Raw genomic sequence first — 17,915 nt, forward strand, 5'->3', positions numbered from 1 at the left:
TTTAAATAATATTAGCCAGATATGTCTTCACATAAAGAAAATTTCAAAGAAATATAGAACCTTGAGATCAGAGGAGGAGCAAGCTAGTGCCATCTGCAATTCATCTCACTGGAAAGTTTTTTTCCAATTTTTATCTTTCAAAAGCAGTTAATTAAAAAAAAAAACTTTTGGAATAGTAGTAATTATTATTGTCATTTTAAAGTCTTTTAAAATTGCATAAAATGTATAGCAACTGTAGATTCAAAATGATGGCTAAAACTTTTGTCCCTGGTCCAAAATTAAATCTTGATAGTAATGGAAACTACAACAATGAAGATAACATGTCCAGTGAAATTCTGAAGTAATTAATATACCTTTATTTTTCCTTATGCTGAACTTAGTAATGGATTTACATTCTAGGGAGACTATAGCCAGCTAATGGTTCTATCACAAACATCATCATTTCCACCAGGCATGCATTTAAGATATTTGAGAAAGAACTTTGAACAATGATTTACTTAGCTGATTGTGGAAAGCACTCCACATTTAGGAATTAATAACTTTCACTTTGGTTTTAGGAAGGGACAGGAGAAGACTGTTAAGTTCTGAATGTTTATATCCTCCCAAAATTCAGATGTTAAAACCTAAGCCTAAAGGTGATGGTATTAGGAGGTGGGGCCTTCAGGAGGTGATTAGGTCATGAGAGCAGAGCCCTCCCAGTTGGATTAGGGCCTATATGAAAGCAGCCTTGAGAAAGCTGCCTTGCCCTTTCTGCCACGTGAGGTTTATAGAAGCTCTCAGCAAACACTGAATCTGCCCGCACCATGATCTTGGACTTCACAACCTTCAGTACTGTGAGAATAAGTGTTTGTTGATTCTAGCCCAACCAGTTTACAGTATTTCTGTGATAGCAGCCCTGATGGATTAAAACAAGAGCTAATTATTGAGTGCCTACTAGAATCTAGGAGCTTTACAAATCGATTCAGCTCAAGTTTCAGAACATATCCATGAGACAGAGGATCTTATCTATTTTATATATGAGAAAATTATTGTCCAGAAAAGCTCAGTAATTCATTCATGGTCACATGCTAAGTGGTAGGCAGAGTCAGCCAGTCTGTCAGTTTCCAAAATCTGAGCACTTTCTGCCACATGACACTGAGTTTTATAGCACGAAGTCTTTTGAAACTTTCTGTTTTTCTACCTTAGTAAGGCTCCTTAATAGAAATAGATTTTCCAACTTAGATTAAACACAAAGTCACAAATACCTAAATTTAACTGAATTTCATTTTTTACATAGAGTTTTTCTGGGAAAATAAATTTGGGATGCTATTTTTTTTAATAAACTGCTTTGCAGCTTTTGTGCCTTGAATGTGATACCTTTGAAAATGCATAATTGTCCTTTTCCAACGTGAGAAAATGTTCCCTAACTGCTTCCTCTTGAAGATTCTATATCCCACTTCAAAAGAAATGCCAACATGACTCAAAGCCCTTGACAAGTCCGAGGAATAAAAGATGCTATCACAGTGAGGAGCTGTGTGTAAACACACACATTATACAATTCTATCGACTTTTACTTTGTGTTAGCCCTATCACACATCAACAATGGGGTGCGAGAGGGTCTGATATGTTCTTATTGGTAAAGAACTGTTTTGACCATCATCAGGTATCTGAACACTGGGTGTTTCTGGCCGTTGACAGTGTCCCATGCTGTATATGTGTTTACAGGTGAAATAGGAATCATGTTACTGCCATCTGTGAGCTCAGAGATTCCTAAGAACTCTCAAGAAGTGGGCAATTGAGACAGAAACACGGCACTGCTGATAGTACTGATCACCTGTTTTGTGATTGTTTTTGCTACTTCTCAGCCTTGCCAGACCCCTGATGACTTTGTGGCTGCCACTTCACCAGGACACATCATGATTGGAGGTTTGTTTGCCATTCATGAAAAATGCCGTCCTCAGAAGAATACCCTAGAAGCCCAGAAATCCAGAAATGTGCCAGGTGAGTGAAGCCTCAGAGAACACATTTAGATTTCGAGCTTGCACCGTGAGACTAGGGCATGTAAATGTTTACTTGTATTAACATCTAAATTATTTTAATAAAATTTCAACTCAAATACTTCTAAGTTGCATATAGTTAAGCCTTGCTATTCTTCCTTAAAAGAAAAATATATTAGTACTATATGTATAATCAGCCTCCAAGTACAGAGGCTATGACTGCTTCCCATTAATGTATTTATTTGGATTTTGCCTAAAAAGAATAACCTCTGCAGTCATGAGGAAACCAATGAGAAGACACAATAGGTAGCCTGTCCACTACATGCACACACAGCACATTTATATTTCTATCACCCACAAATGCAGGTTGTTCCAAACATGAATCCTAATTCTTTAAAATAGACTGCACTTAAAATTTTTCTCTACACTGTTTTTGTCAACACAGTACTTATTTCATTCTTGAAATAATCTAATTCTTTCATAATAAATTAAGACCTTACTTCAACTCAGAGTGTTCATTCGTGAACACTTTATATTGTGAAAGCTGGACTATAGAACAGACATTTCTCATGGTGTATTACAGAAAAGTAAAGCTGAATGGAGGATAGTGCAGATAGCTTTCTTTAAGGGGAGCAGACTATTTGAATTCTAATTTCAGTTTTGGGACAAAGTTATTTTGTAGATTTAGGCACATCATTTAAACTCTTTGAGTTCTAGCTTCTGATTTTTCTTTTCTGTAAAACAATAGCCTGGATAACTTTTAAAGGCAGGTGACATCAGCTTCTGCTGCTCTGGCAATGTGATTCCAGTGCTTCCTGCTAACTCTCAAATCTTGATTTTTTTATCTTGATATTTTTGGATATAAATTTAATCTTTTCTTTTCATCTTTTTTTTTAAAAAAAAACACCTTTTTATTTTGTATTGGGGTATAGCTCATTAGCAATGTTGTGATAGTTTCAGATGAATAGCAAAAGGGACTCAGCCATACATATATGTATCATCATATATGGATACATACATGTATCCATTCTCCCCCAAACTCCCATCCATGCTGCCACATAACATTGAACAGAGTTCCATGTGCTGTATAGTAGGTCCTTGTTGTTCATCCATTTTAAATACAGCAGTGTGTACATGTCCACCCCAAACTCCCTAACCATCTCTTCCCTCATCCGTCCCCCCAGCAATTTTCCGTTTTTTTTAAATCAAAAGTATTTAGCATGTCCTATATGAATGCTTTCAGGTAAAATGTGATTCCATGTCACTCTAATCTTCCTTCCTGGCATTCTCCCCAGAAGTTGGACATCTTGAGCTACTGTCATCTTAATCATTGATTATCAGGAATACCAGAGAACACTGCAAAAAAAAAAATCAATGAGGATTTTTCAGAGCATGAAGTTGGCACCCAAAGAATGACTGTAGATTTAAGGCCACAATCATAGGCCAACTAATAAGGATAGAAAATGATTTCTTTTAAAAGTCATTTTGTCTAAAAAAATTTATTCCAAAAAAAAGGTCACTGAACACCCTTTGGTCTTATTGTCACTCCTTGAGAGAAATGGTATTCACTCAACACTGAACAACTATTATTAAATGCCTACATTACCTTGGCCCTATTTTGGCGTGGGTGATACTGAGGTGAACTAAAGAGATTCAGACTTTCATGGAGCTAACACTTTGAAAATATTATGCATTTTATTTGCCAGACAACTCATTACTTTAACCTCTCTCTCTTTTGTTTCTTTCTTTAAAAACTTAAAGCTTGTTGCCAAACTTCATATTTAGATAGCTGTAGGGACAAACAGCATTATCCAAATATTATTTAATTTATCATAACTAAATGAATTAAAAGAAACTTGGAAATATCAAAACCCTGAACAATATTCCTTTTTACTCATTCAAAAAAAATTTCTTGAATTCTTCCTATATATTAGGCACTGTTTATAACCTTTTTTATATGTGGTGGGTGAAGTAAACTTAATAGTATGTCAGTAACCAAACAATTCAGTGCTCTGGAATAATTACAAGTCCAGAAGTCAACTGGAAAAACCCACTAAATTAGGAAATATCCATGCCTTAGAACTAAAATATTGCATGTTATCCAGGAGAAAGCTACTGGGCTTTTACCTAGAGCCTGTTTTATAAATAATTCTTAAGACTCCTATTCATCTGGTTTCCAACCACAATAGCTTAGCATCACAAAACTAAAAAATGGGGAAGTGAGTCTTTAAGAGCAGATTCTTGAATAGCAATAAAATGCTGACATCTAACTACAAAAAGGAACAGATATCAGATACATCTTCATACTCTAGAATATAAAATTGAGTATTCAAAATCATCCTGAATAATCAAGAAAAGGTTAACTCCTGTCACACAGACTCCATTCGAGAAGCTGTGGGTTCCTATATACATTAAAAAAAATTTTTTTTTGGCTGTGCCATGCAGCATTAGAAACATTAGACTGCTGGGGAAGTCCTCCATATACTCTTGAGAAAGGTTTCCATCAAAACCTGCTTTTAAATAAATAAAGTTTAGATCCTTCAAGAGGTAAGCTTCACTGATTCAGGAATTGTCTATCATAAGGCAGAAATTGGGATAAATTGCATATTATCATGTCTGAAGAAGAGTTATGTTCTAATTTCAAAAGCATTTGTTTCTCAACAGCTTTGAAATATCAACTTTTCTTCAAACTCTTGATACACAGCATTGAGATGATCAATAATTCAATACTATTGTCTGGAGTCAAACTAGGGTACGAAATCTATGACGCCTGTACAGATGTCACAGTGGCAATGGCAGCTCCTCTGAGGTCTTTCTAAGTTCAGCAGCTCCAGAGAAATTGTGGAGTTTAAGTGCAACTATTCCAGCTACATGCCAAGGGTTAAGGCTGTCCTCAGTTCAGTTCAGTTCAGTCACTCAGTCGTGTCCGACTCTTTGCGACCCCATGAATTGCAGCACGCCAGGCCTCCCTGTCCATCACCAACTCCTGGAGTTTACTCAAACTCATGCCCATCGAATCGGTGATGCCATCCAGCCATCTCATCCTCTGTCGTCCCCTTCTCCTCCTGCCCCCAATCCCTCCCAGCATCAGGGTCTTTTCCAATGAGTCAACTCTTCGCATGAGGTGGACAAAGTATTGGAGTTTCAGCTTCAGCATCAGTCCTTCCAATGAACACCCAGGACTGATCTCCCTTAGGATGGACTGGTTGGATCTCCTTGCAGTCCAAGGGACTCTCAAGAGTCTTCTCCAACACCACAGTTCAAAAGCATCAATTTTTTGGCACTCAGCTTTCCTCACAGTCCAACTCTCACATCCATACATGACCACAGGAAAAACCATAGCCCTGACCAGACGGACCTTTGTTGGCAAAGTAATTTCTCTGCTTTTTAATATGCTATCTAGGTTGGTCATAACTTTCCTTCCAAGGAGTAAACATGTTTTAATTTCATGGCTGCAATCACCATGCGCAGTGATTTTGGAGCCCAAAAAAATAAAGTCTGACACTGTTTCCACTGTTTCCCCATCTATCTGCCATGAAGTGATGGGACCAGATGCCATGATCTTAGTTTTCTGAATGTTGAGCTTTAAGCCAACTTTTTCACTCTCCTCTTTCACTTTCATCAAGAGGCTTTTTAGTTCCTCTTCACTTTCTGCCACCAGGGTGGTGTCATCTGCATATCTGAGGTTATTGATATTTCTCCTGGAAGGCTGTCATAGGTGCTGGCTACTCAGAAATAACCATGCTGTCTCCTGGATGTTGAGTTTACAGCTCATGCCACAAGTGGGTTTTATTCTACCACCATCGGTTGGGTGTGATCATATTCTTCATCCTGAAAGGATCAGGGTAATCTAGGAAACTAGTTGGGGAGATATTTCTACTTTAACTTTTTTTTCTCTTCAGAAAAAAATAAAGGATGTGCCCTAATATGGATAGTATAGTGATCAAAGCACTAAGGAGTAGTCACCCCTCAATCTGTCAGGTCTAGTTTCTGACAGTTTTTAGCATGATTTAGATAAGACTGATGCCTCTAAGCGACTCGACTGTCTTGTTTCTAAAATTACATCAGTTAGATGCCATGAAGAACACTGAAAAGGAAGTGAGAGGTAAAGGGGCCCAGAAGTCAAGGAATACTCTCAAGGAAATAATGTTTAGCATGAAACCTGAATGAGAAGAGACAGCCAAGAGAAGATGGGGGAGGAGTGGAAAGTATCTAGGCTGAGAAAACAGTAAGTGCAAAGCTGAAATGTCCGAAGAAAAACAAAAGGTCAACAGGGCCAGATCAGTCTGAGCAGAAAGGTACAGAGTAAGGGATGCATTCACAGAGACGTGTAGGGGCCGGGCCACGGAGCATCCTGTAAGCTATGGTGTGCCTGGTATTTCATTCTGAGTATTATGGAAGGGCTTTGAGCAGAGACTGTGGAATTACTGAGCTTCCTATAATGTAAGGCCTTACCAGGAAGTAAGCAACATGGTCTCTGAAAGACCAAAGCACGTGTTTGAGAGCCCTGCACTAAGTTCCTATGCATTACTCAAACAAGTACCCCTGACTTTCATTTTGAACTAACTAACCTTTATATCACATCACTCTATAACTTAGTTGATCACTGCTTTCTATCTAAGCTAAAGGAAGATTAGAAGCCAAAAGTTAGACAATGCTTTTGGTCAGATTATCAAGAAGTGACCATCTGATAGAAGTAAACAGATAAAAAAATATATGAATAATATAGTAACATGCATAAAAAGTCAAATTATATAACTTTCTGGAGCCAGACTAAATAAGTGTATATATCCCTATAAGACTCTAAGACTTCCATTATATTGTAGCCTAGTAAAGTTGATAGTGAAAAGTTTAAATTAAAAAAATAAAAAAGAACTATCCCCCCAAATATCTCAGAGATAAGGCTTTGGCCCCAAATTTCTAGACCATGTATAAAACTAGCTAGGTGACAAGAAAAGTAGAATATTTTTAACAATGGTTGTTTAATGTAAAAATGTAATTTCCATGATAGCATAATAGTAGAGAGGATTCTCCATGGAAACACAGATTTTACAGAAGCCCAGGTAGCAGAGTGAAGGTGAGCATAGCAATGTCTCCTGAGGCAATTAAGGTTTAGTGAATGAATGTCCACTGTGTGCCAATATCCATTTAAATAATTTACATTTTCTCCTTCAGTCTTCACAAGAATCCTGTCACTTCACAGGGAAAGCAATGTTAACTAACTTTGTCAAATTTATTGCAGTCAGGATTCTAACAGTTTGTTTGACTTTAAAGTGTATTGTCTTTCCTTGCATACCAGTAGCTGCTATAAATAGTAAAAAAGAAAAGAAAAAAAATTCACTGAGCAAGTGGTATGGTGCAATGGCAGCTGTGGAAGGTAATCACTCTCCCTAGAATAAAATCAACAAAGCTGTAAATTAGGCAAAACTTTGCACACAGTAGGGAAATTTTCCAAAATGCTACTGCTTATTTGAGTGGATTAGGAGTCAGAAAACTATATAGCCAGTGGATCAAATGTGGCCCTCAAGGTCTTGAGTTCTCAAGCTAAGAACAATTTTTACATATTTTTTGAAAGGTTGTTACAAAAAAATACAAACATAATATATGACAGAGACCATATGTGACCAACAAAGCTTAAAATATTTTACATTTGGTCCTTTACAGAAAAAGGTTTGCTGACCCCTGGACAGATGATTCTTTGTCTGGATGATTTATCTAAAATAAAAGTCATCAAAGTTGCCATTTATACAAATTTTGAACAAACAAGGAGTCCCAAAAGTTATGGTGCTTATTTGACTGGTTGCATTTTCCCATATTTATTTCTAAGTATTTAAATAATATCCACTGGTAGCCCTGACCTGAGATACAAGATAGATATAAATAAATATAGGCATGTAGACAGAGTTATAATATAGAGCCTGAACCCTTGCTTATACTATACACAGGCAAAACAAGTGAGACGCAATGACTCAATAATTATCGGGTCCTAACTATCATGATTTAAGCTATTTATAAAGTAGTTCGTTGAAGGGGAAGGATAGAAAGGATCGAAGAATTTAGAAAACTTTATGGAAACTCACAGAAATTAAAGAGAAGAACATCTACTATGAATAGCCACCTGCAGCTCATCAACACCATAACTAAAATATTCTGCCCATTTCCAGGTGAGTTATGAATCTACTGCAGAAACCCTAAGTGACAAAATTCAGTTTCCTTCATTTTTATGGACGATGCCCAGTGATTTCTACCAAACTAAAGCAATGGCCCACCTGATTCAGAAATCTGGACGGAATTGGATTGGCATCCTAACCACAGATGATGACTATGGACTCTCTACACTTTTGCAGTTCAGTTCAGTTCAGTCGCTCAGTAGTGTCCTCCCTCTCCATCACCAACTCCTGGAGATTACTCAAACTCATGTCCATCGAGTGGGTGATGCCATCCAGGCATCTCATCCTCTGTCGTCCCCTTCTCCTCCTGCCTCCAATCCCGCCCAGCATCAGAGTCTTTTCCAATGAGTCAACTCTTCGCATGAGGTGGCCAAAGTACTGGAGTTTCAGCTTCAGCATCAGTCCTTCCAATGAAAACCCAGGACTGATCTCCTTTGCAGTTCAGACGGCAGCAAATAATGTGTGCATAGTCTTCAGAGAAGCTCTCCCAGCCTTCCTCTCAGATAATGCCAGCAAATTATTGGTATTTTTGGTCAGGATCAATCAGACACTTGACAGAATCATAGCAGAAGCCGAGGTTAATGTCATTGTGGTATTTCTGAGTCAATTCCATGTTTTCAATCTCTTCAGTAAAGCCATTGAAAGGAATATAAATAAGACCTGGATTGCTAGCTATAGCTGGTCAACATCCACCAAGATTGCTACCATTCCTGATGTTAAAAGGATTGGCAAAGTTGTGGGGTTTACCTTTAGAAGAGGGAATGTGTCCTCTTTCCGTTCCCTTCTTCAAAATCTGTATGCGTTTCCCAGTGATAACAACAAACTCTCAAATGAATATGCCATGCTCTTGTCTGCTTGTGCACATACTAAAAACAGTGATCTGAGTTGATGCATCTCCAACTATTCTCAGGGCACTTTGGCCTCTGAGGACACAGAAAGGAACGTCTTCCTGAGAACTGACTTCCTGTGGGATTACACTGAACTGGGACTTGTTCACAGTATTCAGCTAGCAGTGCTGGACCTTAGTTATGCCAGTCAGGATCTGTGACAAGCTTGAGGCTATCAGAACCCCAATGACTTTCAACCATGGGAGGTAGTAACTCACACATACAAGAAAGTTCCCCTACCATCATTTCTTTCTTTCCTTTAATTTGCAATATTGCTATAAAGTGCTCTAAATTTTATTCCTTCTATTAGTAGATACTATCAGTGTTGAATAACCTTCATTTCTATTATTAGTTCTTTGTTCTTAAGCGTAACAGAGTTATTTTACCTTCACCTTCTATTCTTTTCCACCAAAGTTGTATTATCTTATTTTCCAAGAAGATTCTGCTGATGGTGCTATTTTCCTTTAGCTTGTGGATTTATATCTGATCTTGCAGTTTTTCAAAATCTCATACGAATTATCTCTTTTGATGCTCTTAACAACACAAGACCAGGTATGTTTAATAATCCCTTTTATTATTGCTAAATATTGTGGGTAAGGAAACTAAAGCCAAAAGTACTAGACTCTAGTCTGGGTCTTCTGACTCCATACCCTTTGGGTGATTACAGCCCAACGCCTCCAGTTAGGACTCTTTCTTAGGGCAGTCTTTCTAGGACTCCAGTCTTCTTCAAAAGAATGTTATTAGGACTCCAGTCTTCTTCAAAAGAATGGTATTATAACAAGTCCTATGTTATCTCAGGTTTAAATGAACCACTACTTGTATAAAAGAAGTCTTTCTCTTTCTTCTCTTCGATTAGTTTGTAGAACTCTAATTAGAGTGGCCCTATTTAGTGAAGATTATCCACTGTGTCTTTCAAATGTCCATAAACAAGGCATTTAAAAGCAAACTGCTGCTTTATATGGTAAATTTAACTCATTAAAAACAAATTTCTCAATATTCAAACTTGTCTGTCTTAAGGCAGAGTCATGTTCCAAAAATTTATTTCTTTTAAATTTGTTAGGGTAAAAAGGTAAAAGGGAATAAGATCCAGTTTTTTTCTGATCACATAAGTGATCAGTCCAGGGCTGTTTCTACTTTTAAACACCCACAACCACAAGCTCCGAGGTTTGAAGTGATCAGCTTACATTTGGATGAATCATGTGATGGTCAGAGGGTGTTTTAAGTTGCTCATATTAAAACTAGTTTTCACTTTGTAAATGCAAGGTCAAAAAAAAAAAAAAAAACTAATGAAGAGGTAAGACTACAGATTAGGGGTTTTATTTTTAATTAATACATCACTATATATACACACACACACATGCATATTTATATATCTAATTATTTTAAGGTGGTTATTTGAAAACATACTCTTTGTAGTGAAAAACTTTAATGATGGATTGGTTTAAAAAAAAAAAACAAACCCTATACGTTAAGTGGACCAACATAATAAAACCTACTAGATGAAATTTTAAGAATGAGATGTGAGAGCTAGTAATAGAGAGGAAAACAGACAATTAGAGACAGATGGGATAAAGGGGAGGAGCTATAAAGAGACTCATAAGAAAAAAGAAATACAAATAGCAATAGCTACTTATCCTCTGGGAAAGTATTTTAAATCAGGAATAAGTCTCAAACATTCTGAGGAAAGATCTTGAGAAAGTATAATTGAAGCAGCTCTTCTAAAATGTTTATTTAAACACTGGGAGCCTGGGGTCACTCTTTATTCACCCCCTGGGACACAGTAGTCCAGAAACAGACAGAAACAGCCTGGAAATGAGGAGCAGAGGAGCGCCTTGTTCCTTTGATCACCAGTGAGCCAAGTCCCTGCCAGATCCAATAGGACAAATACAATAATGCAAACGATTGTCTTTAGGAAGAAATCTCCATGTAGATATTAAATTGAAAAGATCAGCAATATTTAGGGTCACTAATCAAGGGTATATTCCTCAAAATTATTTAATTCACTAATACCTAAATAAGACTTTCTGAGTGATTTTAGATTCAAGTAACTTCAAAGGAGTTAGTTTTCTATAGTATTTGAGGATAATCCTTACTTTGGCTCCACATTTGGTGATATCTGTGAGCAGTATTCACGGAGAGTGCAATCACATTTGTTTTACCACAACAGATTTTTTTATGCTCCTCAGATGTGTGTGAGGACTATTACCTCCTTGTCCCCAATAGTGATTATGGTTTCCGTTTTTGTTTTCCTTTACTCTGGATCAGATACAAGGTAGTGAGTGATGTATGTGGGACAAGAGAATGTATAAGAGTCAAACTACTATTCACACAATTATTTGGCAAATATTTACTGGATGTCTCAGTGTTCCGGACATGGTGTTGAAATTTGAAAATATGGGCAATGAGATAATTCTCTCTCTGAAGGAGGCATGTGTCTAGAGGAGTAAATGGTCAAAGAATTAAGGAGCTGATTACAGTGAAGAACAATGCATTACAATGTTTCATATAACTACAAGATGGCAGAGAATATTCTCCAAAGATCATGACATCCCTGGTGAATATGATAGATGAGTGGGTGCTAGGCAGGACAGAAACACTCCAGCGAAGTCACAGAGAGAGAAAGCGTGGCATCTTCACTTCACAAACTAAGCATTAACATACCTCATCTTTAATCTTTAAATATTATGGTAGATCCACAGATTCATGTTCACTACACTTCATCCTAAAGAACTGGCAAGGGGAGGTGTTACTGGTGATTGAGACTTGCAGCAGTTTAGAGATGGGGGACCTCAATTGTAATGATCTGGGGCCCATCAATAGCATAGAATGAGCAGCGAAACTCTCCCAGTCTTAGTCATGTGCTTTTGCTACACCATGGAAAACTTTACACAAGTAAAAGACATAGGTTGGGTACCAGAGAGAGATGTAAGGGTGCTTCCTCTGCAAGTCTCTGCTTGAGTCACGTAGATATCTCTTTTCATAAGCACCACTCACTTACAGAGTTGCAGCAGACAGCAGAGCGCCTGAGGACATGGAAAACAACATCAACCACAGCAGCTTAATGGGAGTGGCCTCCTGACCTTGTGTTCTCAAAAATAGGTCATTACCAAACTGAGGTGAATTATATAATCATGGAAATGCAACTCCCACTCTCTAAATATTTTTGGGTCAATTTATCATGAGGGTCAGAGTCATGATGAAAAACAAAGAAATTATAAATGGAAGAAATCTTTTAACAGCTTAATAACCATAGCATTAGTGTTCAGAATTTAATCCACAGCAAACATTCAAAAGAATATTTAACAAGTAATGAATGCACTGTTTTGTTTCCATCCTCTTTCCTATAAGAACAAATGTGGAATTGTGCCATTTTATTTACATCATGCAATGTTATCATTATTTACAGAACATATATGTGTCAGAAATTTACCCTGTAAAACCTAATTAAATACAGGAAAAAAGCTGGTGGAAATTACAGTTCAAACAAGAGAATGGAAGAGGATTTGCTCACTAAAGAACTAAGATACTAGGGCTTACATGTGTATATTGCTTAAGGAAGGAACAGAAGAAAAATCAATACACAGGTAGAGTTGGGAACACTGAAAGCTGGGATTTTTGCCTATTTTTGTTCCCTCCATATTTTTTTTTTCTTCCAGGCAACTGCTGCAATAAGATTTTTTGGGTTAATTCCACCATGTTAGATTTGATATTCTGCTTCTTTAAAGTAATACTAATTAAATTTGAATTAATTAAAAGAACTAGAAGTCTGCAAAGACATATAATAAAATCAATTAAAAAAAAAGTGAAAGCGAAATTGCTCGGTCGTGTCCGACTCTTTGCAACCCCATGGACTGTAGCCCACCAGGCTCCTCTGTCCATGGGATTCTCCAGGCAAGAATACTGGAGTGGGTTGCCATTTCTTTTCCAAGAATAAAATCAATACACATGTGTAAAGATGTTGCTAAAGTTATATTTGGTCATTGACCTGACTATTGCAGCTAATATATTCACTTAAAATACAACTTGATTTTCTCACCCTGTATTTGCCAAAGGGGGAAAAAACTGAAGGAAGGAAACACTCATAAAAGATTAACTGAGAAAAAACAGAGGAAGAATAACTCTATCCAAGTAGCATAACTTCTGCCTTGTTCCACAGATTTTGCACCCAACAAAAACCACAGAAGCATCACAGGTACAGATGTGATGGTATTTGCTTAGCCATGATTATATATCACATTAACGGTGGAGCCAGAACTCAAATGTTCTCCTCCTTCTCAGTCTAGTATTCTCTCCTGCACCACAAGTTCGACATGGCTGCCTCATTGGTCAGTAAAACATTTTCTGTTCTAGCTGTACTGCATACAAGTTCTCACTGTAGAAACTGAATAATAAGAAGAGTAATTTTTTATTATATTTCTTTCTTCTCAGGTTAAAAACATCATTTTCTGAATTAAATTGGAAATAGAATTTAGAGGTCTCTTTACTATACTCTGGGGCATCCCCAGCGGCTCGGTGGTTAAGAATTCACCTGCGTTGCAGGAGACATGGGTTTGATCCCTGGGTTGGGAAGATCCTCTGGAGGAGGAAATGGCAAACCACTCCAGTATTCTTGCCTGGGAAATTCCATGGACAGAGGAGCTTGGCGGGCTACAGTCCATCGGGTTGCAAAAGAGTCAGACACAACTTAGCAGCTGAACAACAATGACTATACCCTCTTACTGAAACAGACTTAAAAACCGTTAGTGAAAAAAAAAACAAAACAAAAAACCGTTGGTGATAGTTAAGATTCCCCCACTCCCACCTAATGAGTATGGACTCAGAGGGAGGTCACTAGCAATTACTCTGTGCTCAGTTGTGTCCGACACTTCTGTGACCCCGTGGACTGCAACCTGCCTGACTCCTCTGTCCATGGGATTTCTCAGGCAAGAATGGAGCGGGTTGCCATTTCCTTCTTCAGGGGATCTTCCTGACCCAGGGACTGAACCCTAGTCTCCTGCTTTGCAGGTGGATTCTTTACCATGAAGACATCTGGGAAGCCCTAGAAGTGACATTAGGTCCACCAGTTAAACTTATCAGATAGGGATGCACCCAAGAACAGGGTGCATTTGTTACTGAACTCTCTGGGTTTGCAACTCTGTCGCCTCAGCCTTCATTTTGGGGCTGGTGAGCATGACAACTCCTGGCTTGGATCACCTGCTGGGACCCAGGTCAAAGACCCAGGATGAGTGTGACTCTAGAAGGAAAGGATGAATTTCCCTGCCTCCAAATAGCACCTTGATTATGGCTTTGAGTCAGAAGGAGAAAAAAAAAGAAAAACACAGTGAGGAGAATTTAAACTAATATATCATTAGGTGCAACAGAAAGACCCCATAATGAAAGTCAAGATGTGTATCTTCAGAGAAGGTCTTTCACTCCCTGGCTGGGGTCCTCCTCTGAGAAAGGAAGATGATCCCCACTAAGTGTGCTTTACTGAGTTGTTATGGAGTAAAAGGGCATCACAGATTTGAGTATCAGAAAGTAGCATATGAATGTCAGGTGACTTTATTACTTGATAGACTCAAAGCATTTTCATTTATTTGCACAACATCCCTGTTAGCTAATTATAGGTACTTAAAAGTATTAAGTTAATCTTTATTAACCTATTAACAATCTGTTATTAATCTGTTCCTGATGCTAGGCTGAAGTGTTCATATACGTGTGTGTGTGCTCAGTTGCTCAGTCGTGTCCAATTCTTTTGCGACCTTATGGACTGTAACCTGCCAGGCTCCTCTGTCCATGGGGTTTTCCAGGCAAGAATACTGGAGTGGGTTGCCATCTCCTTTTCCAGGGGAACCACCCAATCCAGGTATTGAACCCGTATCTCTTACATCTCCTGCATTGGCAGGCAGACTCCTTATGCTGCAGCCACCTAGGAATAATTACATTTAATTCTTGCAACAATCCTATTAAGTATAATAGGTTACATTTATCTCAACTGAGGCCTAGAAAGAAGTTGTAAATGTCAAGATCACACCACTAATGAAATTTGGAACCAGAATTAGAGTGGCATCTGCTCTAGAAGACCCATTCTGAAATTATGCAAAGTGGAATACAGAAAGGTGCTCAGATTCCATGGGACACCATGATTAATAACCTTCATCTAAAGTATATAAATGGAGAAGGCAATGGCACCCCACTCCAGTACTCTTGCCTGGAAAATCCCATGGACAGAGGAGCCTGGTAGGCTGCAGTCCATGGGGTCGCTGAGAGTCAGACACAACTGAGTGACTTCACTTTCATTTTTCACTTTCATGCATTGGAGAAGGAAATGGCAGCCCACTCCAGTGCTCTTGCCTGGAGAATCCCAGGGACAGAGGAACCAGGCAGGCTACAGTCCATGGGGTCACAAAGGGTCGGACACAACTGAGTGACTAACAACAACAAAGTATATAAAAGTCCAATGATTCTTATATAGTTGAGCTCTTTATATAGCACAGGATTGAAAATTTCCAAAACATCATTTCCTCCATTAGTTCTACCACTATACATTTTTATGTCTGCTAGTGACTTTTTGAAAGAGTTAATTTCCTTATTTGCTTACAAAAGTTATTCATATGACAAAAACTGTATTCTTCCTGAGCAGTTTCACTATCTGAAATACTTTCTATTTTTTAAAGTTGTTGAAATTCCTCCAGATGACAAAATAATTCTTTTACACTATGAAGAAAAAAAGACCAAAATACTGTTTTGTAAATAAATCTTTAAATTAAATCAGAGATATTATAGTTAGGATAAGTCTTTTTAAAAACTTATTTGGAATCTCTTTTTACTTTGCAGAAAATTCAATCTAAATTCTCCAAGGAATGCAGTCCTGGGCAAATGAAGAAAACCACAAAAAGTCAACATACTTGCCGCTATGAATATGTGACCTGTCCTGAAAATCACTATAACAATCAGACAGGTAATTAATTACACTCCCTACAACATGCATAGTGATACACCTGAACCATTTCTCTTTAAGCTGATTTTTTAACATGAATTCTATTTGGTTTATTTTTTTTCATTTCAAAAAATAAAGTGTTTTATGCTTCTGCAGCAAATGAACACTCAATACCTAACAGATGGAAAAGTAACTTCACTTCCAAGGGAAGATGTTCCTCTACTGGACTTGCTCTCCCAGCACCTCTTAAAATAATGCAAGTTCTCTGTTAATTTTTGTCTATGTATCCCACACAGACGTGTCTGATTTGTAACTGAGGCAGAATAACTATAGACAAATAAATGCTGAATTAACTAAACTGAGTATGATGAAAACCCAGAGGTGTGCATACCCTAGAGATCTTGTTATTCCTACCAAGAGGCACTAGTTCAATCAGCTTGTTCAAGATTACAGGACCCATAAGGGATAGAGAAAGGGCTTGAAATATGTCTGGTACCAAAGCTCTTATTCTTGACAGTCCCTGAACTGCTACCTATAATAGCAAGTTCATAAGAGGCTAGCATCTATCTTGAGTATATTAATTTTCTAAAGACTCATAGCCCAGATGAACTTTTCTCTTCCACTCTTCCTGTTCCCTCACTGTCACCCCTTCTTTCTCACCTTCCTGGGTCATGTGCATGCTTTATTTTAATAAGTAACCAATGTGACAATTATCTATATCCATTTTCCAGTCAGAACTCTCACTGAGGAGTCTCATTTGTAGCGCTGGGGACAATCACCTGGTTTAAATATTTGCAATGTAACCAAATCTGCTGTGTCTTTTAGATACGGATCATTGCCTTTTATGCAACAACGAAACTCACTGGGCCCCTATAGGGCGCACAATGTACTTTGAAAAGGAAATCGAGTACCTTGACTGGAATGACTCCTTGGCTATCTTGCTCCTGGCCCTCTCTCTGCTGGGAATCCTGTTTGTTCTGGCCATTGGCATAATATTTACAAGAAACCTGAACACACCCATTGTGAAATCATCCGGGGAATTGATGGTCTGCTATGTAATCCTCTTCTGTCATTTCCTCAATTTGGCCGGCTCAGGCTTTTTCATTAGAGAACCACAAAGCTTCACGTGTAAAACCAGGCAGACGCTACTTGGCGTGAGCTTTGCTCTCTTCATCTCCCACATTCTGATGAAGACCCTGAAAATTCTGCTGGCCTTCAGCTTTGATCCCAAGCTGCAGAACTTCCTGAAGTGCTTCTATAAACCCATCCCCATCATTTTCACTTGCACCCTCCAGCTCATCTTTGCAGCCCCTGCTGTGGGACAAAATGTTTCCTTGCCCAGAGCCATTATCTTCGAATGTGAGGAGGGGTCCATTCTTGCATTTGGCTCCATGCTGGTCTATACTGCCATCCTGGCCTTCAGGTGCTTCATTTGTGCCTTCAAAGGCAGGAAATTACCTGAGAATTACAGTGAGGCCAAATTCATAACATTTGGCATGCTCATTTACTTCATAGCTTGGATCACCTTTATCCCCATCCACTACGTTTGGCAAATATTTGCTGGCTGTGGAGATTATCGTTATTTTAATATCTAACTACGGGATCCTATGTTGCATGCTCTTCCCCAAATGCTATGCTATTCTTTCTAAGCAAGAGACTAACACAAAATCTGTCTTTCTCAAGATGGTTTACAGTTACTACTCCCGCAGTGCAGGCAGCCTTGCCATGAGCCACAGCAACGTCACAATAACCAACCCCAGCTCTGCTGGTGAGTCTGCAGTCCAGCAGAAAAGTAGAGACCTTCAGGTACAAGGCTTTGCACACACATGCAGAGAAAATGCTACATGCAGATCTAAACTTTTGCCTCAAAAAAGAATCTCAAGTATATGAATGAGCCCTTAAGACATGGTATGTTTCAGAACAAAATGTTTTCTAGGGTCTTTTCATTTAAGATGTACATTTC

At 38.2% G+C, this 17,915-nt stretch overlaps 1 protein-coding gene across 1 annotated transcript; it reads left to right on the forward strand.

Annotated features, from left to right (window-relative positions):
- The first annotated feature begins 245 nt into the window (after positions 1–245).
- On the forward strand, positions 246–17,842 carry GPRC6A (G protein-coupled receptor class C group 6 member A). The gene is given in 13 exon segments (XM_043439333.1): positions 246–340; positions 1,784–1,929; positions 1,932–1,980; positions 4,641–4,670; positions 4,672–4,785; positions 4,787–4,862; positions 5,685–5,718; positions 5,721–5,758; positions 8,141–8,327; positions 8,569–9,239; positions 15,850–15,973; positions 16,778–17,489; positions 17,491–17,842. Coding segments are annotated over 13 exon segments (2,628 nt in total).
- The last annotated feature ends 73 nt before the right edge of the window (positions 17,843–17,915 follow it).

The sequence above is a fragment of the Cervus canadensis genome, chromosome 20, assembly GCF_019320065.1.
Source record: "Cervus canadensis isolate Bull #8, Minnesota chromosome 20, ASM1932006v1, whole genome shotgun sequence".
Taxonomy (NCBI): Eukaryota; Metazoa; Chordata; class Mammalia; order Artiodactyla; family Cervidae; genus Cervus; species Cervus canadensis.